The following is a 23,866-nucleotide window of genomic DNA, read 5'->3' on the forward strand; positions in this document are numbered from 1 at the left end:
GCTGCTTGGTGAGTGGGCCACAAGGCGAGTCTCCTGTCAGTGAGCTACAGATGCAGCTCCCTGACTGTTTCCTCCTTGTTGGGACAGTGTTCTGGAGGTATGAGAGATACCTACAGGCTTCACTGAAAACTTGGGTTTCACTAACCTGAAGATGGATGTATGTGGGTCTTAACTTTGGCTTTATGGGTGGATCCATCTTGAAATTCTGCTTGAATTATTTGTTTTTTGTTTGTTTGTTTGTTATTTTGTTTTGGTGGAGAGTGTTCTTAGCTCTTACCATGTTCCTAAAAAGAAGGAAAGCTAATAGTTACTTAGACCATTCATGTACAGGAAATCCCTTTAAGGAAAGTTGCCTGTAGGTAGACCGCTGATCCCTGTCTGGGGACACAAGACCCTTGAGATGAAATAATCCTGCTGCTGCCCCCTCCCTGCCCTCCCTCCCCACTATGTGAGGACTGGTCCCCCAGAGGGTCGAAGTCTTGACTTGAATGAGACCACAGGCAGAGGCAGAGCTTGGCCTTTCCTTTCCGTGGGGTGGATGCAAAGTTCTCAGGTTAATCTTGTTTTCCAAGGAGATGAAAAGTTGAGGCTTGATTTAAGACTGAAACCTCTGCAGACTGACTGGATTCTAAAATGTTACCCCTCCCCTGCCTCACCCAGCTTTTACCACTGTGGTTTAAGGGAACTTCTTAGTCTAGGGAGGAGAAACCATCAACACTTCTGTTCTGGTGGGGAGGGGGGGCATTTTTTCAGAGAATAAGAACTTGATAAGACATGGCTCAGGAGTTGAGACCACTGACTGCTCATCCAGAGGACTCGGGTTCAGTTCCCAGCATCCATATCATGGCTGCGTAGAGCCACCCGTAACTCTGGTTCCAGGGTGTCTGAGACCCCTTAGCCTCATTGCCTCATCACACGTGCTCAGCACTTACATGTGTGCAGGCTCATACACAGAAAATAAACAAACAACCTTTTAAAAAGGAGAACTCTGCAAGTCTACCCTTCAAACAACAAGTATAGTGTTTCTCTCAACTGACTGTAAGTGAGGCTGAGGCAGGATGATTGTTGGAGGCCAGCCTGGGCTACAGAATATGACTCAGACAGAAAAAACTGGGGGTGGGACTGCACTGGGAGTATAGCTAGAATCCCAAGCCCTGACTTCGACACCTAGGACCCTATAGAACGGGACAGTGTAGCACATTCTTTCCTGTAGTTCTAGTGTATAGAAGTTTGTTTCAAAACAGAACAGAAAGATAATATTATCTTAATGTCATTTAACCCATCGGTGTTTTTAGTATGCTAGAAAAATGGGCTTTCAAAAAAAATCTAAAACCATACATCTGGAAAAGTAAATTAATCATTTCAGGCTGGGTATGGTGAAACATGCCTTTAATCCCAGCACCACCCAGCAAGCATACTTGAAGGCAGAGACAAGCCTGGTCTACATAGGGCTGTTAGGACAGTGCAGAAAAACAGTCTCAAAAACCAAACAAGAAACCCAAAACAAACACAGTGAAATTAGATGGCGTTTGGTTCTATTCCTGGCTTTGGCATTTAGTGATTATGAAATGCAGACAAGATATTCATTGTGTATCTTAATTTCAGGGCCCTAGACTTTCAGACAAAGCCACCAATCACACGTGCAGGTCTATAAGATGGACCTGGAAGGAACTCCTACCCATGTGTGTACACTCTGTGATGGGTGTATGGCATTCTTTTGTCTCTCTGCCTCTTTAAATCTCCCCTGGTCTGTTTCCCCTGGCTTGACCTCCCCGGTCCCCACTCCCCCAGATCCCCACTCCCCCAGATCGGCTCTGCAGTGGCACAGAGGTGAGTTTCCTGGTTCCCATGAGCTGCCCTCCAGGCTGGGTCCCTGATTGAGGGTCAGAGCAAGAGAGGACATGGGAAAGCTGCCTGCTGTTTGCACTTAGGAGACATTTTGGCGGTTGTAACCATTGCTTTTAATGGCCACTTCTGGCAGTCGGATCTCTTCAACAGGTTTAGCTGTTAGAGGGTCAGGGCAGTTAATGAGTTTCTCATGGTTCTCTCTCTGCTGGAGTGGGGCTTGGCCCTCCAGGCACTAAGAAAGTGCTCAGGTGTGGTGCCCTTTTACCTGTAGGACATAAACACTGCTCAGCCTGGCCTTGGTAGACCCAGGTTTATTGGAGCAGGGTCAGCATAGCAGAGGTGGAGGGCTGGAAGACTTGTCTGTCACATGGGGCTTGTTAATAGTGATTATTTTATAAGATTTCTTTCTCTGTCGTTGTGAACAAGTTTATTTAGATTCTGTAAAGACCCTACCTTCTGGTCTCCTTTAGAATAGGGGCTTGTTGGACTTAGCTTCCACCAGGAAAAACCACGGGGAAGTGGGAGTTGGACTCACCGTCCATCAGGAGTCTCTAAGCCAGTGGTTCTCAGCCTTCCTAATGCTGTGACCCTTTAATACAGGTCCTCATGTTGTGGGGACCCCCAACCACAAAATTATTTTTGTTGCTACTTAGTAGCTAATTTTGCTACTGTTACGGATTGTAATAAAAATACCTGTTCAGAGGCTTCTGTGACCCTTGTAAAAGGGTAGTCCCCACAGAGTTGCAAGCCATAGATTGAGAGCTACTGTAAGCCCTCAGCACACCAGCCTAACCCAGCCAACTCTGGGCCTCTGTGTGGGATGAATAAGTTATCCAAAGGGTTGTAATGTAAGCAAGGGGATACAGGTCTCAGCATTGCCCTGTGCAGTTTGGGCCTGAAAGGAATTAGATAGCACTACACTCAGTGGAAAACCAGGCTTAGAAGACAAAGGCCCTTGGATGCCTCAGCTCTTTTTAATCAGGGCTGGGGGCTTTGCTGAAAAGGAAGCCTGGGAGGAGCCTAGAGTGGGTTCCCAGGATGGGTGTGTGCCCTAGAGGGGTGAGGGAGGGCTGCTGGGATGTCTTTCTTTCTTTGGTTGGGTAGACCTGCCCTCTTCCCCCTCCCTCTCCTGGAACATTCCAGACATTCCAGCCAATCTGCCTGCCATTGCTTTCTGGATATGGATTAACATCCTTGCAGAGATTGGATTTCACTGCTACCACCCTGTTCCTGCCCTTCTGAATAGAAGGCCCCAAACAGAGTTTGGACAGGCAAGTTTTGGCCTTTGACCTGGGATTGCACTAATGGGCTGTTTGAAGCTAGGCTCCTGTACTAGGGTTGCTTTATGCCTTGTTTCTTCCTAGACGCAGCCCTCATCTCCCCTCCATTCAAAGAATCTGCTGGGAGGGGGTGTCCTGGGCTCGGCTACTCCTGCCATTAACTGCCATTAACCGGGGCAGTGTTCATTTTCCCCCAGTCTGAGCATACTCAGTCTATTTGGTCACAGAGGTGTTTTGTGAGAAACTCTTACCAGGGAGATCCAAAGCTGCATTTGGACCAATCCTTGGATCTGGAACCTGATGGGATGAGGTCTAAGGACTCGGAAATTGGCTTGTTGGCTTCCCATGCCTGTGTGTCTGATACAGAGCACACCTCACAAGGCTGGATCGGTCATTGACTTTCTAATTTTCCTGCCAGTGCTGTGGGGGCTGGGATTACCTATCTACAGTGCTGGAACTTGAGCTCAGGGCTTTAAGTCTACCAGACTGGTGCTGTCCATCTGTCTGTCCGTCCTTCTTCCCTTCCCCTTTTGCAATCACTGCAGTGACCTGGTGTTGTCCATCCGTCCGTCCATTCGTCCTTCTTCCCTTCCCCTTTTGTAATCACTGCAGTGACCTCCTGACTGGCCTACTACCACTCACTGTTCCACAGACTGGCCTGCACATGCGTTGGTCCTGCTTTAGACTCTGGGACCATGGCTCATGCCTTGAGGCCCAGCTGAAGAATCTTTGTTTCCGTTCCTCACTGTATCTACTCTAACTTTGTTAGGTCAAGTTCACAAACCACAAAGATTGTCCTCCAACCAGATCCACCGTCCTTTAACTTTTTTTTCTTTTTCAAGATGGGATTTCTCTGTATAACCTTGGCTGTCCTGGGACTCATTGTGTAGACCAGGCTGGCTTTGAACTCATAGAGATCCGCCTGCCTCTTGAGTGCTGGGTTTGAGGAGGAAGAGTTTGGGTTAGGGTCAAGGATGACATAGCTAAAGGAGCTGTAACTACCACTGCTTCACTCCTTTAGTTATTTCATTCCAGATTTTCCCTGCTGTAGCTTGTGGATAAAGAATTGCCATTTTCAGAATTTCAGACTAAAGTGGATCACAGAGACACTAGACTCTGCTTTGGTAGACTGCTTGGGACAACTGAGGCCAACACACCCACAGTTAGGACATTGCATTCCTTTTTGCTTGCCCCACCCCACAGCTGGATACCTGCTCCTCTGGTTGGCCACTGAGGGCTGAACAGACGTGACTCAGCATTATTTACAGGTATACACCGCTATTTTGCCTGTGCGCTGTGTGCATGCAGTGCCTGTGGGAGCCAGAAGAGGGCATCTGATTCCCCCTCATTATAGAAGGTTGTGACTCATCCTGGGCCTGCTGGTAATTAAATCCTGCTCCTATAGAAGAGCGTTTAGTACTCTTGACTGCTGAGCCATCTATCCAACACCCTGATCTTGTCTTTGAACTAAGGGTTTGTACATGATCAAAGATATACGAAGATCTAAATGACAATTGACTAACACATCAAGTCAATTTAAATGTCTTAAACTCCAGGATTAAGGTATTGATTTGGGTGGTGAGCAGTCCCTCTGGGTTGCTCTGGGCCTTAGCCCTGAACCTGCATTCCTCAAGGGAAATCATCACTCTTTTCAGAGCCATTTGAAAACTGGGAGGGAGTAAGTATAGTATAGTCACCTGGGAGAGAAAAGGTGGTCCTGATGCTGGGCTGTGTGTGCTGATCACTCCGGAGAACCTTTACCATGCATAGATGCATCTATTGTTACACTTTAAGGACTTATTCCAGGTCTTTACTAAGCACTTTACAAATACTATCTAATGCCACTTACCACCTGTAAGGGTATTATCCCTGTTGTACAAAGGGGGAGACTGGGTCCCAAAGAAGTTAAGTAATCTGAAGATCAGTGCTAATAAGTGGTTTAGATCCCTAGCTGTGCCAAGGGCTTAACCACTGTACTATTATCTTATGCAATTGTTCTCATATATTGTTTCCCCTAATACGAGGTGAGCACCTGGGCCAGCCATTCCACCTCTTTTGTTCATTGCTGTGCCCCCAGCCTCAGGAGCAAAGTAGAGCTTGACGTAGGTGCCAGTTAAAGAGGTGTTGGATTAATTAGTAGTTACCATCTTACTTGACTTTGGATTTGCTTTATTTTAAATTATGTATGTGTGGGTATGTAACCAGTGAGTCAGGTGCTTGAGGTGAGCTGGGGTTCAAGCAGTTGTGAACTACCTCACATGTGGCGTAGGAGTGGGACTCCTGTCCTGTAAGAGCCCTAGGCACCCTTTCTCCAGCCTCCAACTTTGATGTGGTGATAGAGAGAGCAGTACCAAGCACTAAGCCATAGCAAGCACTGAAACAGTGTGTTCGATCTTTTGCTGCCATTATGCTGAGAACACCGAGTTCTGAGTTCTTGTCTGATGTCCTGTTAGGTGAAGCCTCATCTGCTCTAAATTCTGCATCACTATTAGGTTGCTATTCTTTTTTGTTTGTTTGTTTTGTTTTTCGAGGCAGGGTTTCTCTGCGTAGTCCTGATTGTTCTGGAACTCACTCTGTAGACCAGGCTGACCTTGAATTCAGAAATCTGCCTGTCTCTGCCTCCCAAGTGCTGGGATTAAAGATGTGCACCACCACTGCCCAGCTTGGGTTGCTATTCTTTTGTTGTTGTTTTTTTGTTGTTGTTGTTGTACCTGAGATGAGGTTTCACTGATCAGGTTGGCCTGGAATTCAGAGATCTGCCTGCCTCTGCCTGTTAAGACCTCAGATTAAAGGCATGTGCCACCACTCCTGGTTTAGGTTGCTATTTATAGGGCTGGAGATCTAGTATGTGCCAGATCATGAATTCAGTCCCTAGCACTGGGGAGGAAGCCACCATCCTATGGTTTTGGCGAGATAATAAAATGGATTAGAAACTGCCAGGGCATGGGCCTAAAGCATCTGGAATTGTCTTAAATCATTTTTTTCCTTTTCAGGAGTCGGAAAATACAGATCCGAAATATTCCACCTCAGCTCCGATGGGAAGTAAGTGCTTGGAGAAGTTAATACACAGGTTGGGTGGAGACTGGTCGTGGGACTCTTGTCTGACTGATCTGGTAGAAATAACCCTGGGTATGAGGTTAAGGTCTCATTTTTCACTCATGCTCTGGGGCAAGAGGCATTAAGGAGGTAGGAAGAGTGTTTCTAGAACTTTCTGATGGCAGAAGTCTGAATCTGCTTCAGAAAGGCCGGGAGCCAAGTGCATTCCTGCAAACACTGCTGATGCCACCAGCATGTAGGACCTTAAGGGAGGGTTCCTGCTGGTGCCCCAGAGCTTTGGGGTAAGAGGTGTTCAGGCCCCAGGATACTCAGACACCCTTTTTCTACCTTTCCAGGTCCTAGATAGCCTGCTGGCTCAGTATGGTACAGTGGAGAACTGTGAGCAAGGTAAGACTGGGACAATAAGGGGTCAAATGGCTTCAGCACTCAGGGGTTCTGTGATCAGATCCATTGGGAAGACACAGACAGATAGGGCATAGTACTCCTGCACAGACTGGACACTGGCTCCAGCATTCGTCCTACAGTGTGTAGAACCATGAAATTGGGCTGCTGGGTGATGGGCAACCTGAACACCTATTTTTTCCTTCTTGTTTTCAATGAGACACAGGCTCTCACAGTGTAGCCTTGGCTGGCCTGGAACTTGCAATGTAGAGCTTGCAATATAGATCAAGCTGGTTTCAAACTTAGATCTGACAGCCTCTGCCTCATGGGTGCTAGAATTAAAGCCGTGGGCCACCACACCCAGCCTCATTGCCCTTTCTCAATAAGGAGTCTCAGTCCCAAGCTTCCAAGAATCACAACATTTCAGTAATTTAAGAACAGAAATCTGTAGGGGCTGGGTGCATTTACTTAGTTTCAGCTTTTGTGAGGCTGGAAGATTCTGTGAGTTTGAGGCCAGCCTCATGTATTATTCCAGCAGTACATAGAGAGAGACTTTGTCTTTTTTTTTAATATTTAATTTTATTTTAATGAATATGAGTGCTCTATCTGTATGTATGCCTGCGTGCCAGAAGAGGGCCTCAGACCTCATTATAGATGGTTGTGAGCCACCATGTGGTTGCTGGGAATTGAACTCAGGACCTCTGGAAGAGCAGCCGTCCAGCCATCTCTCCAAACCATGTCTTTACAAGAAAAAAGGGCGTGTTAGTGTGCTCCTTTAATCAGCACTTGGGATGAAGAGGCAGGGGATCTCTTACAGTTCGGGCTAATCTACAAGAGTGAGTTCCAGGACAGCCAGGGCTACATAGAGAAACCCTGTCTTGAGAGAACAAAAATAAAAGCAACAATGAATGAGACAGGGATGGGAGAGGGCTGTACCAGAGATGGTTTAGTGATTAAGATACTGGCTGCTAGCTGGGTGGTGGTGGCGCATGCCTTTAATCCCAGCACTTGGGAGGCAGAGGCAGGCAGATTTCTGAGTTCGAGGCCAGCCTGGTCTACCGAGTGAGTTCCAGGACAGCCAGGGCTACACAGAGAAACCCTGTCTCGAAAAGAAAAGAAAGAAAAAGATACTGGCTGCTCTCTCTTTCAGAGACTCAACTTTCATTTCCAGCACCCAGAGGTGGCTCCACAACATCTGTAATTTCAGTTCCGGAGGATCTCTTGCCCTCTTATGACCTTCAAGGGACTATACCAACAAAATACCCATCCTCATAAAGTCAAAATGAAGGACAAGTTTGAAAAAAAAAGTTTATTCCTTAATAGTTTGATGGGCAGGCAAAAACCTTTTTGAATATTGGGCCCATAGAGGGAAGTGTAGGAATCCTAAGCTGTAAAAGGAAAAAAATTAGCTGTGATTTTGAGGGTCTTCTGTTTCTAATGTAAATTCTTTCCAGAGGAAGTGAGCTTGGGGTGGTTTGGTTGCACACCCCAACATGAGGTTGTTTTAGGTTTTTTTTTTTTTAAAGCCAACATGTAGGAACACCACATGTTCATGGGTATCATGGCCTGCTTAAATCGAGGCAGGCGTATTATTAGTCTCCTCAATCACTTCTTGGTGAAAACATTTAAAATTTTATTGCCCTCTGAAGTTTGTAGGACATGTGGTCTTTGCTGTCATAGCACTTAGAAAGGAGTGCTCCTGTCTGTCTGTCACTCAGCCCAACAGTCCAGTCTGGCCTCCTTCTCTTGTCGCTCCTCATGCCATGAAAATGCATGTTCTCCTTTCAGTGCAACTCCTTCCCCGTCTTCCCGCTTTCCCCCACTCTGCTCTTTCCTGTTGTTTCCTCTCCTTTGCCCTCCATTCCCCACCCTCTGTTCTCTTCTTCCAGTCTGCATCCTTCCCATCTGTGTCCTTCCTGTCTGCGTCTATGTTCCTGAGAGCACGCGGTTCCTTATCTGTCAGAACCTGCGTATTTAATTTAACTGAGTAATCTCTGCTTTCATCTAGTTGTCTCAGATGATGGCATTGCAAGTTTTGATGACTAAATAGTATTCCTGTGCACTAGGTAGTATTCCAATGTGCGTGATGTATGTTGGGAAGACAGTGCCTTTCTTCCATGTGAAGCAGCCCACTTGTGAAACTCTTCAGGAAGCAGCAGTTGCTTTGTCTGAGGTTTAAATGTTCACTTGTAAATTCTTTGTGGGAAGAGGCAAGCTGTGCATGCTGACAAATGATTACTGGCATTGGCTGCCCAGCAGTGAGGTGCTGTGTGCTCTGCTCTCATCTTCTAACTTGCCTTTCAGCTTAAGTGCCAGCGTGTAGCCGATTTGCTGGTAGTTGCTGCTTAGGCCTGCTGCAGCTACATCCTGAGTTAGAGACTGGCTGGCCGCTTGGAGCAGGCAGCTGTCTGCTACCTGTAAACTCAGGCCTGACCACGTCGAGTCTGTCCCTGGAACCCACGTGGTGGATAGAGGGAGCTGACTCCTTAAAGTTGTCCTCTGACCTCTACTCATGTGAGCAGGGACAGACGGACATGAAATAATTTTAAATGGTTAAAAAAAAAACAAAAACAAAAGGATCCACCAAACCTGTTCAAGGGTCTCACCAGCCCTGGTTGGCCTCAGAAACAGTCCTGTCCTACTCAGGGATTGTCACCCTGTGCCTCCAGCTCAGGTTTTCTTTTCAGTGTAGGCAGAGCCTTGCCGTGTTGACCTGGCTGGTTTGACCCTCACTCGTCCCAGGCTGCCCAGGAGATCTCAGCCATCTTTCTCCCTGTGTATACCATGTGTGTGAAGTGCCCAAAGAGGCCAGAGGATGGCGTCTGATTCCTTGGAAGTAGAGTTACAGAAGGTTATGAACCGCCATGTGGGTGTGACCTGTGGGTGGGCAGCCAGTGCTCTTAGCCATTGAGTCATCTCTGGGAATTCTCGAACAAAGCCTCCTTTTAAAAAACTCAGTATAGTCTTGAACTCCTAACTTTCTTCTTTCTCTCCCTAGTGCCGAGACTGCAGGTACACACTGTCCTGCTTTGCCTGAAATTCTTCTGTCTCTTCTTTTAAATGTAGTGGCTCTGCCAATCACTGAAGTGGGTTAGTCTTAGTCCTGGTGCTGAGGTCTGGGTCATCCTTAGCTGCCTGCTGAGCTGCAGCCCAGCCTGAGGTATTGAGTGAGCCCCTATCTCACAGAGCCAGAGGTTGAGAATGTCAGCGATACAAAATTAATTAATTAATGAAGGTGATAATCAATAAATCCAGTCTTGGCCCTGAGTTCAATTTCCAGCAACCACATGGTGTTTTACGACCATCTATAATGAATGTGATCTGATGCCCTCTTCTGGCATGCAGGTGTACATGCAGATAGAGCACTCATACATTAACTACATAAATCTTAAAAAGAAAAATCCAAGCTTTTGTAGGGAAATCATTCTTGGGACCCATAAGTATGATGGCCTGGTATGTCCCGTGTCTACTGTCAAGAAGTTGAGAATATTTGAGCCTGGAATTCCTTCTCTGGGAAAGTGTGGTATCCAAGCTTATTGAATGGATTTAGATAATTCCAAATATCTTGAGCCATTGAGAGAAGGAATCTAAAAGCTATTTTTTTTTTTCTTGAAATGTTACCTCTGTAAATGGCTAATCTCACCCATTGGGTGTTGTTTGTTTGCTAATTGAACTTTCCCAGGGTAAGTTTGCCTTCAGTGCAGGGATTTGCCAGTGCGAGTGGAGGGGGGTATTTGCCTTGCTGTGCCATTGCTACATCTAAAAGCCAGCAAGACTTGACTAGCTCAGCTTCCAGTGTCTCTGAAGGAGGTCATCTGAATTGTTTTTCACTTGTCCTTTGAGTGTATTCTCAGCTTGGTAGTCTGCTGCTTACCCTGTTGACCTACACACAGGTTGAGGTTTGTCAGCAGAGCTCTAACTCTGGTGGACTGTTCTGTTGTCTCCATAGTGAACACGGAAAGTGAGACGGCAGTGGTCAACGTCACCTACTCTAACCGGGAGCAGACCAGGCAGTGAGTACCTCAGAAGTGGGGCTTTGGGGCGGGGGGGCTCTGAGGTATTCTCCTTGGACCCCCATTATAGGGGAGGGGCCTGTGGATGGGTCTGGGCAGGCTGGAATTCTCAGATGGCTTCTGATATTGGTTCAGCCCTAGGGTCCTACAAAAGGTCTTTTAGGGTCATGTTTCAGAAATCAGAAATTTCTCAGTAAAAATGAACTGCAGGCACAGGGAGGACTGGGAGAAGAGATTACCTCTGGATCTCTGGGAACACCAGAGTCCTGTACTGTGTTGATGGTGCCATCTTTTGGTTATGAGGAGGAACTACCTCGTTCGTTTTGATCTACTAGGTAGATCAAAAGTGTGTATATTTCTTTTTTGAGTTCCTAGTGGCCTCTAACTTTAGCCAAGGCTGACCCGATTTCCTGAGCATTATGATTATGGGTGTGGGTTACTGCAGCTGTCAGGTGTGATGCTGGATGGTTAGGAGCCTGGCTGATGTGTTTCTAGGTCCCTTGAGTCCCCACCACCACCACAGGTCCCAGCTCCTTGGCCCTTAGGTTCAGCCTTTACTATTCTCACTCTCTAAAGTGGTCAGATCACATGTTGTATACATTGATTGTTTTTAGTTCTATCTGGCTGTCACAGGGTATTGCCACATTTTTTCCCCATGCTTCAACATCTTCCAGTGGTCTTAAGTTGAAGATTTTTGTGAACAGTAAATCCCAAGGGAGCAAGTGGCATTGCTATACCAGTTACTTTTCCCTTAGTGTCTTCTCTCTCACGGACCAGAAGGTTCCCTAGTGATGGAGGGGTGGAGATGGTTGGCTCCACAGTATTCCCAGTGTGTTCACATCTGTAATTCAGTAGGTGCTTTGGGGAAGGGAGGCACTTGGTGTAGTTGGCATGAGTTGGGGTGACCATTGAACTACCTGTTCCTAGAGCCATCATGAAGCTAAATGGCCATCAACTGGAGAACCATGCCCTGAAGGTCTCCTACATACCTGATGAGCAGATAGCACAAGGTCCTGAGAATGGGCGCCGTGGAGGCTTTGGGTCTCGGGGCCAGCCTCGTCAAGGGTCACCTGTGGCAGCAGGGGCTCCAGCCAAGCAGCAGCAAGTAGACATCCCCCTCCGGCTCCTGGTGCCCACGCAGTATGTAGGTGCTATCATTGGCAAGGAGGGTGCCACCATCCGAAACATCACAAAACAGACTCAGTCCAAGTGAGTGTTGGGAAAGGGAGGGTGGGTGCAGGGGAGAGTTGGACCTGGGATGGTTCCTGGAAGCACACAGTTTGGGCATCAGCACTTTGTCCTTGGAATTGTTGCTTGGGACATGGATGGTCACTGTTGCCAGTGTTACCTCTGTGTTAGAATTGGGCAAAGGAGGAGGCAGATGGGTGTCTGGGTTCGTTGTCTCCAGAGGAAGAGTTGCTCATATCAGGTTTCTCCAGGATACTTAGTCCTGTGAGTTGGGAGTGAACCACTCGTTGGGTACTCTGATGAGTAGCCACTTAATGGTGGTCACAAGCTGGACACCCTGGCTGAAGCCGAGTTTCTTTGGCATATGATTATGTCCCCACTCCCATTGTAGTATAGCCATCTGCTTTCCTATTGCTACAGATAAACATTGGTTATGGGGAAGAACAGCTCAGCTCACATCCTTAACATAGTCAGTCACTATCACATCCTTAACATAGTCAGTCACTATCACATCCTTAACATAGTCAGTCACTATCACATCCTTAACATAGTCAGTCACTATCACATCCTTAACATAGTCAGTCACTATCACATCCTTAACATAGTCAGTCACTATCACATCCTTAACATAGTCAGTCACTATCACATCCTTAACATAGTCAGTCACTATCACATCCTTAACATAGTCAGTCACTATCACATCCTTAACATAGTCAGTCACTATCACATCCTTAACATAGTCAGTCACTATCACATCCTTAACATAGTCAGTCACTATCACATCCTTAACATAGTCAGTCACTATCACATCCTTAACATAGTCAGTCACTATCACATCCTTAACATAGTCAGTCACTATCACATCCTTAACATAGTCAGTCACTATCACATCCTTAACATAGTCAGTCACTATCACATCCTTAACATAGTCAGTCACTATCACATCCTTAACATAGTCAGTCACTATCACATCCTTAACATAGTCAGTCACTATCACATCCTTAACATAGTCAGTCACTATCACATCCTTAACATAGTCAGTCACTATCACATCCTTAACATAGTCAGTCACTATCACATCCTTAACATAGTCAGTCACTATCACATCCTTAACATAGTCACTATCACATCCTTAACATAGTCAGTCACTATCACATCCTTAACATAGTCAGTCACTATCACATCCTTAACATAGTCAGTCACTATCACATCCTTAACATAGTCAGTCACTATCACATCCTTAACATAGTCAGTCACTATCACATCCTTAACATAGTCAGTCACTATCACATCCTTAACATAGTCAGTCACTATCACATCCTTAACATAGTCAGTCACTATCACATCCTTAACATAGTCAGTCACTATCACATCCTTAACATAGTCAGTCACTATCACATCCTTAACATAGTCAGTCACTATCACATCCTTAACATAGTCAGTCAGTCAGTCACTATCATATCCTTAACATAAATAGTAAATGGCTATTATTTACTTGTAGTTGGAACAGTGTGTCTCCCAGATACATTGTTTGAAAAGGAACACTAGAAGGAAAAGAATAACTTCACAGCCACACACAGCTTGGGAGTGTCCCCATTCAGTAGCTGTGAGGTGGCCTGCATTGTCCTCAGAGGTGGGCAGAGCAACACCTGGCAGAGGTTCCCAGGCTCCTTGACATTCCTGGTTCTGTACTCGACAGGCCCCATTGCAAGGACAGTGGATTCTAGGCTTTTAATTGACGAGAAGTGGGGAAGTCTCATGTTATTGGAGACAACTAACCAGCTTTCTTCTTGTGGTCCCACCTCAGGATAGACGTGCATAGGAAGGAGAATGCGGGAGCTGCGGAGAAGGCCATCAGTGTGCATTCGACCCCCGAAGGCTGCTCCTCGGCCTGTAAGATGATCTTGGAGATTATGCACAAGGAAGCAAAGGACACCAAAACGTAAGATCGGAATGCTGGTGCGCGTGCGCACACACCACACACACACACACATACCACACACACCACACACACCACACACACACACACACACACACACACCACACACACACACACATAGACACACACCACGCACACATATACACACACACCACACACACACACACATAGACACACACCACGCACACATATACACATACACCACACACACACACACATAGACACACACCACGCACACCACACACACACACACACACACACCACACACACCACACACACACACCACACACACGTTTTTTTCTTTTATGGCTGCACTAAGAGTGAAGCTCGGGGCTTGAAATGCAGCACAGCAGCGTGAGTAGATACCTGTATGTGTGAGGACCTGAGTGTGGGCCCCACTAATGCAGAACAGTCCAGGGGATTCACTTACAGTACTCTCTGAGTCTTTGGTTCTGGGCCCTTTGATAGGGTGGGGTATTTGAGGCAGGATCACTGTACCCTAGTTAACACTGAAGTGCTGTAATCCTGTTTCCTGCTGTATTGTACCACCATGCCTGGCTTCAGTTTCTATTATGTTTTCTTGAGAATAGCTTGGGGTGGAAAGATGGCTCAGTAGTTAAGACAGATACTGTCCTATTAGGACCAAAATTCAGATCTCATCCACCTTTATACTGGGTGGCTCACAAACCTTTGGAACTCAAGCTCCAAGCGATCCAGTCTGACTGTCTTTCTTCCATGGGCATCTTCGCCTCCCTCTACCCCAACCTCTCCACTGCACACACGATCTTTGAAAGAGAGTGGGTCTTCCACAGGCTTTGTGCTCGTGCTCCTCTTGAGTCCGCTGCTAATATATGCATCATCACACTAGGTATTCGATGCTTTCCTTTTTCACTTGTTTGTATTTTGTTTTGAGACAGGGTTTCTTTGCAGGCTGGCTTCGAACTCACAGAGATCTGTCTGCTTCTGTCTCTTATGCACTACCACTGTCTCTGAGTTGTTTTGTTTTTGTTTTTATATAGCTTTTTTTTTTTTTTTTTGGTTTTTCGAGACAGGGTTTCTCTGTGTAGTCCTGGCTGTCCTGGAACTCACTCTGTAGACCAGGCTGGCCTCGAACTCAGAAATCCGCCTGCCTCTGTCTCCCAAGTGCTGGGATTAAAGGCGTGCGCCACCACTGCCCGGCTTTATATAGCTTTATTAGGGTTCAGCTAGTATAATAATGCTGTGTTCGTTTGAGGACATACTGCCTAGGGTTAGCCTAGAATTCTTGGATCCTCCAGCCTCAGCCTCAGAATCTGGGACTGTAGACAAATGCCAGCACATTGGGTATCCTTTCTGCTCCCTTACCTCCCTCACCTTAGGGGTGGAGCCTAGACCGCATGCATTCTGGACAAATAAAACAGTACTACTGAGCTAAATCCCCAAACCCAATTGCACATATTTTTTGAGTGTGAAGTTATGAGTTTTGATTTGTATATGTTGATCATGTACCTGTTGACCGTGACCACAGTTGAGATAAAGCTGTGGCTCCCAAATTTCAACCTGCCATCCGCACCCACCATTTCTGTTTGTAAAACACTGATCTCTGCTGGGTTTGTAATCTGACACTTGGCTCAGGGTTTGTTGGTTCGTCACATAGTTGGGTAACCATTTGGTTGGGCCTTTGTTGACGTCATTGACTGAGCTGTCCCTCACTTTCTTTCCAGGGCAGATGAAGTTCCCCTGAAGATCCTGGCTCATAATAACTTTGTGGGGCGACTCATTGGCAAGGAAGGGCGGAACTTGAAGAAGGTGGAGCAGGATACAGAGACAAAGATTACCATCTCGTCGTAAGTCTCAGTGGATCCCTCTACAGCAGTGGTGAGCTCAGGGTGGGCTATGAGGGACCTGCCATTGAGCCTTAGCACCTGCCTCTTGGGACAAGTCGAATCCAAGACGTGGTGAGATCATTTGTCCTGCTTGATAAGGGCTGGAGCACCCTAATACCTCCCCTTGGCACAACATTCTAGATACAGGCATCCCCTGCAAAAGCCTGGAGTAAGGGCCTGTCCTTTAGGTGTGTCTGCCACTATGAGAGGTCCTTTTCAGCTGGGTCACACTGGGCTGCCTCTAAAGAACAGTGAAAGGTGTGAGTTAGCTGCCTGTAAGCAACCTGCTTCACCATTACCTAACAGTTGTTTGAAGAGTTACTCTGCTGTACAGCAGCACATAGAGGCCTGCCTGCAGCCATCTGTGTGTGGCGACCACAGCCTTTCATGATAGCTTGTGCTCCCACAGACAGAATTGTGGTTATGCTACCTTCCTTTGCCCTGGTTACCTGAAGGCTGGAGATAGGGCTTACTGGCCAGAAGTGAGACATCCTTTAGAAATGCTGGACCTGTAACTCAGGTGGTCTTTTGGCTTTGTCCCTAGCTGGCATCTGGTTTCAGTCCTGCACTGCCCACTGCTTGACACTGCCCTGCTCTCTTGCCAGGCTCCAGGATCTCACGCTCTATAACCCTGAGAGGACTATCACTGTGAAGGGGGCCATTGAGAACTGCTGCAGGGCTGAACAGGAGATCATGAAGAAAGTTCGAGAGGCTTACGAGAATGACGTGGCTGCCATGAGCGTGAGTGAGAGGCGGCACCTTCTGCCTATGTTGCTGGGAGTTCAGTCTGGACCTTGCAGATAGGCCAAAGCAGTAGTTCTGAGCTACATCTCAAGCCCCTCTGCACCCTTCTCTGAACTTAGCAAGGGCAACAGCAGGCAGGGTGACCAGCACAACCTTGGAGAATCACTTTTTTTAAAAAAAAGATTTATTTATTTTATGTATATGAGTACCATGTCTTCAGACTCACCAGAAGAGGGCATCAGATCCCATACAGATGGTTGTGAGCCACCATGTGGTTGCTGGAATTGAACTCAGGACCTCTGGAAGAGCAGCCACTGCTCTTACCACTGAGCCATCTCTCCAGCCTGAGAATCACATTTTTTAAGAAAGGAATTTACTTGTTTTATGTGTGTGCATGCTTTACCTGCGTGTATCTTGGGACACCATGTGTATCCAGGTTCCCACTGAGGCTGGAAGAGGGTATTGGATTTTCTGGAACTAAAGTTACAGATGGTTGTGGGCCACCATGTGGGTGCTTGGAATTGAACCTGTGAGTCCTTTGGGAGAGTAGCCAGTACCCTTAACCACTGAGCTACGTTTCCAGCCTTTTGGACTTCACTCATCTAAATTTGTTTTTGTGGTGGTGGTGCTGCTGCTGGGGATGCAATCTGGAATCTTGTACATTGTAGGTAAACAGTCTGTTGTTGGAATTGGTAATTGTATTTACTCACAAGGGCTCATTGTGTGGCTGCTGGCTTGGGCTGGGGGCAAAATCTTGGGTTCATGGATTGTATACTTTAGCCAGTCTGTGATCTATATGATTTGATCTAGTAAAACTTGTATACTATAGTAGACAGAAGGGGCACAGCTTCAACTGTTTTTTTTCCTGAGACAGTACAGACAGCAATGTTAGGCTAGAACTGAGTTCAGTCCTGCCTTAGCCTCCCAGGTGCTGGACTTAAAGACATGTGCTACAAAGTTCCGCTCATAGGATTTTTCTTTCTTTCTTTTTTAAATGTATATGTGTGGGTAGTTAGGCATGGATGTGGGGGTGGTTAGGCATGGATGTGGGGGTGGTTAGGCATGGATGTGGGGTGGTTAGCTGTGGGTATGTAGAGGCTTGAAGTAGACTTTAGATGTCATCTTATTTCATTCAGACATGGCTTTTACCAAACCTAGAGTTTGGTGGGTGACAGCAAGAACAAGACCCAGCAAACCTGTCTCTGCTGCCCAAACTCCACTTGGCTTAGGGTCATGTGTGGTTCTTTCTCTGTTGCTGGTGTCCACACACAGGTGCTAGTGGTTGTGCTGAGCCATCCTCCCTACCCAATCCATCTCAAGTTGCTTGTCACTGTCTCTTAACATTGAGACAAGGTCTCAGTGTGTTGCCCAGGCTGTCTTAGAAGAACTTGACCAAGCTAGCCTCCCAACTCACAGATTTGTCTACCTCTGCCTCCCAATGCTGGACTTTATTCTCACCATGCTTAGCGCCATCTTGATCTTTTAGAGGAATCTGGAGATAGCAGAAAGGTTCAGAACTACTAAAGGTTCAGAACTACTTGGGCCCCAAGAATCAAAGGAAACATTGCCTCAGCTTCTCATAGATGGGCATCACATTCTCTGGTTAAGAGCCTCTTGTGTTTATATCAGTGTAACAGACAGAACTAGGGAGCCTGCCCTTGTTTTCTTGCTTGGACATATCAGTTCAGTGAGGACATTTCCGTGGCCGAAGGGTTCATAGTGCCAAGCAGGTTTTTGTAGAAAAGCCAGTAAGTCCTGTGTGGCTCTAACTGCTCTGGGGGTGCTGGCCCCTATAGTTTAGCCAGAGCTGCATGCCAGGGTTCTGTCAACAGGCTGACCTGTACTCACCTCTCTCCTCAGCTGCAGTCCCACCTCATCCCTGGTCTCAACCTGGCTGCTGTAGGTCTCTTCCCAGCTTCGTCCAGTGCTGTCCCGCCTCCCCCCAGCAGCGTCACTGGGGCTGCTCCCTATAGCTCCTTCATGGTAGGTGGGAGGGCTTATTACCTGAGCCTATGGGAATATGAGGGCTTGGGACTTTGGCAAGAGGGAGGGAAGAGAGGCCTCCGTAGCCAGAATACCAGCTACAAGGAGAGGAGCCCAGCTGAGGCATCTGCCCTAGTGGTGGTGGCAGCTTTCTACTTGGTTTTGCCTCCCTTTAGTTGGAAGAGAGCTAAAGAGTTTGTGGCATCCTCTCATGGCCCAGGGTGGAGCTAGGTACCTGCATCTGTTACCTTTGAAGGCAGTAAGGCAGCCGAGTGGAGGGGCTCCTGGGTCCTGCCTCAACCCACTCCCTGGTCCTTTGGTAAGGAGTCTCCTATCCTGGCAGCAGGCTCCGGAGCAGGAGATGGTACAGGTGTTCATCCCCGCCCAGGCTGTGGGCGCCATCATCGGCAAGAAGGGTCAGCACATCAAACAGCTCTCCCGGTTCGCCAGCGCCTCCATCAAGGTGATTTGCTCTTGAGTTTTTCCAGGTCGAGTCAGCTGCAGCCCCTTCACACTTCACACTGGAAATGAAAAGTCCAGTCCCTTGGGGGTGTCTTCAGTGCTTCTAGGTTCCAGGCTGGGCAGGTGGCGGGACTAATGAACACAGCAGGCTGAGTGAGATTCTGCAACAATGTAGAATAGACCTAGTTCCAATCCCATTCCAAACCTGCACCCTTTCCTCCTGGTGGAAAGTCTGTCAGTGTCCTGGTATGGGACAGGTGGTGCCCCACAGTGAGCACTGTCTGTGCTCGTTGTCTTTTAACCATCCTGGAGAGCCGAGGAGACTCTCCTCAGAAAGCCAGTGCTGTTAATCTCACAGGGTTCATTCAGTGGTATTTAAAGCTTTGTGATTCCCTCCCCAATCCCAAGAGAGCTCCAACCACTGCGTGCTCTACCCAGTCATCTCATAATTCCCTCAGCAATCTACTGAAACCCTCAGCTGGGGTGGTGTTGAGGTGTAGTCCTACTGTGTGCAGGTTACTGAGGCAGGTCCTCCTAGCCTGCTGCCCACGCAGTCATCACAGTTCTTGTGTGCAGACAGGAACTTGGGCTTGAAGCTCTGTTCTTCCCTTCTCAGAATGGGCACTGGGAGGGAACTAGAGGTGCTGGAGATGCCTTCATCTTCCCCTGGAAGCCGCACCCTCTGACCAGCTCTGTTTCGTAGATTGCTCCACCAGAAACACCTGATTCCAAAGTTCGAATGGTCGTCATCACTGGACCCCCAGAGGCTCAGTTCAAGGTCTGACCTATGTTGTTCTTTCTCGATGGGTACAGGGGAACTGAGGTTGGGAACTTAACACATGCAAGAGAGACCATGTGGCAGCTTCTGTTTCTGTCAAATTCCTGTCCCAGTGCAGCTTTCCAAGTGCTTCCAAGCTTAATTCCTGTTCACTTCCTTCTTCCTTCCTCACTTCCTTGTGATCCACACCAGCATATGAGAAAGAAGGAATCTGAGGAATTTGATGCCAATGCCCCTTCTTTCTGTCTGTGCTGTTTCACCTGATCTCTTTGAGGATAGAGGCTGGGGACTTCCTAGGCACCCAAGGTGTATCAGTTCATGCCATTCATGGTTGTGATGCCATAGCTATTACCACATCTATATAAGTCATCCTAGAACATGATTGTAGTATAGCCTTTGAGGTGGTTGGGAAGAGATTAATACATGGTCTCAGTGCATAACTCTAGCTGGCCCAGAACTGGATGTGCAGACCAAGTTGGCTATGAACTTGTGATCTTGTCTCTTTGGTGCTTGGGTATTCCTTTACTCATGGGTCATAATCTGAGAGTCTCTCTCCAGCATTATGGGACCGGAGTCTGGGGCTATACTCCTGCTTAGATGCATAGCTGGTTTTTAACTGTGGCCTCTTTTTCCTAGGCTCAGGGAAGAATCTATGGCAAACTAAAAGAAGAGAATTTCTTCGGTCCCAAGGAAGAAGTAAAGCTGGAGACCCACATACGAGTGCCAGCTTCAGCAGCCGGCCGGGTCATTGGCAAAGGCGGCAAAACAGTGAGAACCCCAGCCCCTTGGTCTCTAAACCCACACCTTTGTCTGGCTTTTTCACCCTTGCTGTCATTTGTCCAGTGACCTGATTCTATCTACTGCCCAGGCCCAGTGCGGAGCCTGTCCGGGAGTCTGTCTGTCCACCTTTCTTTCACCCACCTTCCAGTTCCTCCATATTTTTTTTTCTTGTTGTGGTGCTCCGTATTGAACTCAGGATCTTATATGTGCTAAGTGAAGCCATGCTACAGCTGAGCTGCCCCGCCCCTCATGCACATTCACTGCTGGCACGCTGACCTCCTCTTGTCCCCCACCCCTAGGTGAATGAGCTGCAGAACCTTACCGCAGCTGAGGTGGTAGTGCCAAGAGACCAGACCCCGGACGAGAACGACCAAGTCATTGTTAAGATCATCGGACATTTCTATGCCAGCCAGGTATGTACCCTGCTCTCCTGTCTCCAGAGGACTCAGGAGCCAGCAGCAGAGACATGAGGGCTCTCAAGGCTGATCGGTGTGGCTTGCACAGGTATATTATGGCCTCCTCATAATCTGCCTGCTCTGGGCTGGGTTGGCCTTGTTCAGATTGCAAGAGTGGACGTGAGGATGTGTTGTTCCTTTTTAGACTTCTCAGTGGCTCTGTGGTAACGTGCCTACCACTCTGGAGTGCGAGGGTTGTCTTTATCTTAATCCCAGCACTTGGGAGGCTACAGAGTGAGTTCCAGGGCAGCCAGGGCTACACAGAGAAACCCTGTCTCAAAAAACCAAAATAAATAAATAAATAAATAAATAAATATGTTTGCCACTAAATACAGACCTGAGTGCAGTCTCCAGTGTCCACAGGGTGGCAAAGAACCAGAATCTGCAAATCAGAGTTCATAAAAATTTAAATATGATATTAATGACTGTATATGTTGTATCTTCATAGTCTGTATTTGTCCCAGACCCCTTTTGAACTGGATAGGAGTTAGCATTCAGCTTTTTCCTGGAGGGATGACAGTAGGGCTGGAGTTTCTTTTCAGAGATCTCTCCTGGTTCTCTTCTGTGCCATGTTCACCATCTGCCCTACCAGTAACTCAGCATCTGGATGAGGCTGTCTTTGTGATCCTTCAGCGTCAGCATCAGCCTCCTGAAAGCTGGGGCCACACATGGGTCACTCACTGTACCTGGCTTTGTTTCATTTGTAACTCTTCATCCCCTTTCCCGATAGTTAGTCATTGGCTATGATGCCAGGAGATCGAGCCAGTCTCATGTTCAGACTTTGTCGACCCTCAGCAAGGACCGGAAAAGAAGGTTGACGAAGGGGCTCTCCTAAGCCCCCAAACATCACCATGGTGTTACCTGTGTGCTGTGTCCCCCAGGGGCTGCTTGAGTGATTAGCGCTAGAACTCATGTCAGCCCCACATACCCTCTCTGCTGTTGCCTGCCCTTGGTAGCTTTCTCTTAAGGATCTTTGAGAAACAGAGCCATGGGAATGATAGCTAAGATTTATGATGATAATAGACATAGCATTGTCTCATGGGCTTTGGCTGTATTAACTCAGTTATACCCCAAAGAGCCACATTATTCAAATGAGGGAAATGAGGCCTGCAAGGATGAATGGCGGGTCCCAGCTCACACGGTATTGGGTGTATTGCAGACATTATTTTTGTTCAGAAAAAGGAGTCAGTGGAAGTCTGTTTTAAAAAATAAATCAAAGCCAATGAGATCTTTTCCCTCCTTCTGTGTGTGTGTGCGTGTGTGCGTGTACATGTGCATGTACATGTGTGTGTACGTACACGTGTGTGTGAATGTTTGAGACCAGACAGACTCACTTTGTAGCCTGAACTGGCCTCAACTCTTGGGCAGTCCTGCTTTTGTCTCCCATGTTAAGATCGTGTGAGGTCACCATACTTGGTCTGACTCATACACACTGATATGGACCAGTTTTCTCCTCAATGGAACACTCAGTCTCTGAGAAGGAGGAGGTCAGAAAAACCTTACATGCAGATCCTACTTTGCAGTTAGTTGATTTTTCCCCTAACTTCATTCTTATTCCTGGGGAAACTTAAAGATCTCACTCTGTAGTCCTGATGTGGAACTGGCTACATATCAAGCTGGTTTCTAACTCCAGTCCGTCTGCCTCTGCCTTTCAAACACAGAGATGGCCCACTATACCCAGTAGGAAGAAAATTTTAGATTTTTTAAAAATGGAATGTGTGTTTTGCCAGCATATATGTCTGTGTACATGTGCACAGTGCCTTCAGAAGCTGGGAAATGATACTGGAAACAAGAGTTAACAGTCGTTAGTGCCCGTGTAGGAACTGGGATAAGACCCAGGGTCCACTGAACGAGCAGCCAGTGCTCCTAACTACAGCACAGTGGAAGTTTTTAAGAGGGAAAGTGGACTATTCTTTGGTGCTTCATCCATTTCATAGGGGAGTGATTGTCCCATCGCTGCTGGCTACCCTGCAGTTTCTCTCCATAGTCGTTTGAAGTGGTGCCTTTTAATTTATGAATGGGATGTCATGAAATGTCCTTACGCCCAGAAACTGGGGCTGCACTTCATTAGCATGTCAGAGTGTCCGTTCTCCTTTGGATGGATGGATGGACAGACAGATGTGCGTGGGCACACACACACACACACACACACACACACACACCCTTACTCAGGTCTTCCTCTATTTAATACTCTGTTGAGTTGCAAATGCCATTTTTGTTACTGGTATGTAAGCCTCCCCCTTTGGTGATCCTCACCCGCCTGTTCTGATGCAGATGGCTCAGCGGAAGATCCGAGACATCCTGGCTCAAGTTAAGCAACAGCACCAGAAGGGACAGAGCAACCAGGCCCAGGCACGGAGGAAGTGACCCCGCCCTTTCCTGTCCCATTGGCTCCAGATCAGCGGGCGGAACACAGAACTGGAGGGCGGGTGGAGGGTCCGTGTGCTCTTCCCAGCAGGCCTGAGAATGAGTGGGAATCAGGGCATTTGGGCCTGGCTGGAGATCAGGTTTGCACACTGTCTTGAGGAAACTGTTCCAGTGAGGAATCCTGATCTCTCGCCCCCAATTCAGCCAGCTGGCCACAACCCACCCCCTGGAATATCACCATTGCAACTGTAGCTTGGGTTGCTTTTAAACGTGGATTGTCTGAGGAAGTTCTCCAGCCTCCACCAGAAGGATGGGTCAGATGCCAGTGGGGAAGAGAAATAAAATTTCCTTCAGGTTTTATAAAACCTCAAAGGATGGATTGTTTCTTAACCCCCCAAATCTTCCTAACCTTCTACCTTCTTGGTTAATTTATGAAAATTCTTCTCATTCTTAATGTCTTGACCAATACCTTACCTCTTCCTGTATTCATTTACACTGTTTTAGCCTTGTTGCTGTGGGATGGGGGAGGGTCAAGGAAAGGGTTGGAGGGCTAGAACACAGTTTTGTTTACAGTATTAACTCTGGAGAACATCTGTTCTGTATAGTTTAATCTGATTCTTCCTTAACCAACCATTGGGAACAGCAAGATATAAAGGAGAGAATTAATAATATAAATATGAACTGATCCACGTTTAAAAGGAGCCCTTGGGTTAAGGATAGAGCCCA

The 23,866-nt window shown here is 47.3% G+C and overlaps 1 protein-coding gene across 1 annotated transcript in view; it reads left to right on the plus strand.

Moving 5' to 3' along the window:
* Igf2bp1 (insulin like growth factor 2 mRNA binding protein 1) overlaps positions 1 to 23,651 on the plus strand; it is a 41,017-nt gene extending 17,366 nt beyond the window's left edge. The window contains exons 3-15 of the mRNA XM_034506176.2: positions 6,122 to 6,170; positions 6,521 to 6,572; positions 10,516 to 10,579; positions 11,507 to 11,788; positions 13,575 to 13,709; positions 15,410 to 15,532; positions 16,177 to 16,312; positions 18,176 to 18,298; positions 18,642 to 18,761; positions 19,464 to 19,538; positions 20,175 to 20,306; positions 20,618 to 20,731; positions 23,048 to 23,651. Of these exons, the coding sequence (XP_034362067.1) occupies positions 6,122 to 6,170; positions 6,521 to 6,572; positions 10,516 to 10,579; positions 11,507 to 11,788; positions 13,575 to 13,709; positions 15,410 to 15,532; positions 16,177 to 16,312; positions 18,176 to 18,298; positions 18,642 to 18,761; positions 19,464 to 19,538; positions 20,175 to 20,306; positions 20,618 to 20,731; positions 23,048 to 23,140 (1,498 nt within the window). The 3' untranslated portion in view covers positions 23,141 to 23,651. The remainder of the gene's footprint in view (positions 1 to 6,121; positions 6,171 to 6,520; positions 6,573 to 10,515; positions 10,580 to 11,506; positions 11,789 to 13,574; positions 13,710 to 15,409; positions 15,533 to 16,176; positions 16,313 to 18,175; positions 18,299 to 18,641; positions 18,762 to 19,463; positions 19,539 to 20,174; positions 20,307 to 20,617; positions 20,732 to 23,047) is intronic.
* Positions 23,652 to 23,866: the final 215 nt, after the last annotated feature.

The sequence above is a fragment of the Arvicanthis niloticus genome, chromosome 6, assembly GCF_011762505.2.
Source record: "Arvicanthis niloticus isolate mArvNil1 chromosome 6, mArvNil1.pat.X, whole genome shotgun sequence".
Lineage (NCBI taxonomy): Eukaryota > Metazoa > Chordata > Mammalia > Rodentia > Muridae > Arvicanthis > Arvicanthis niloticus.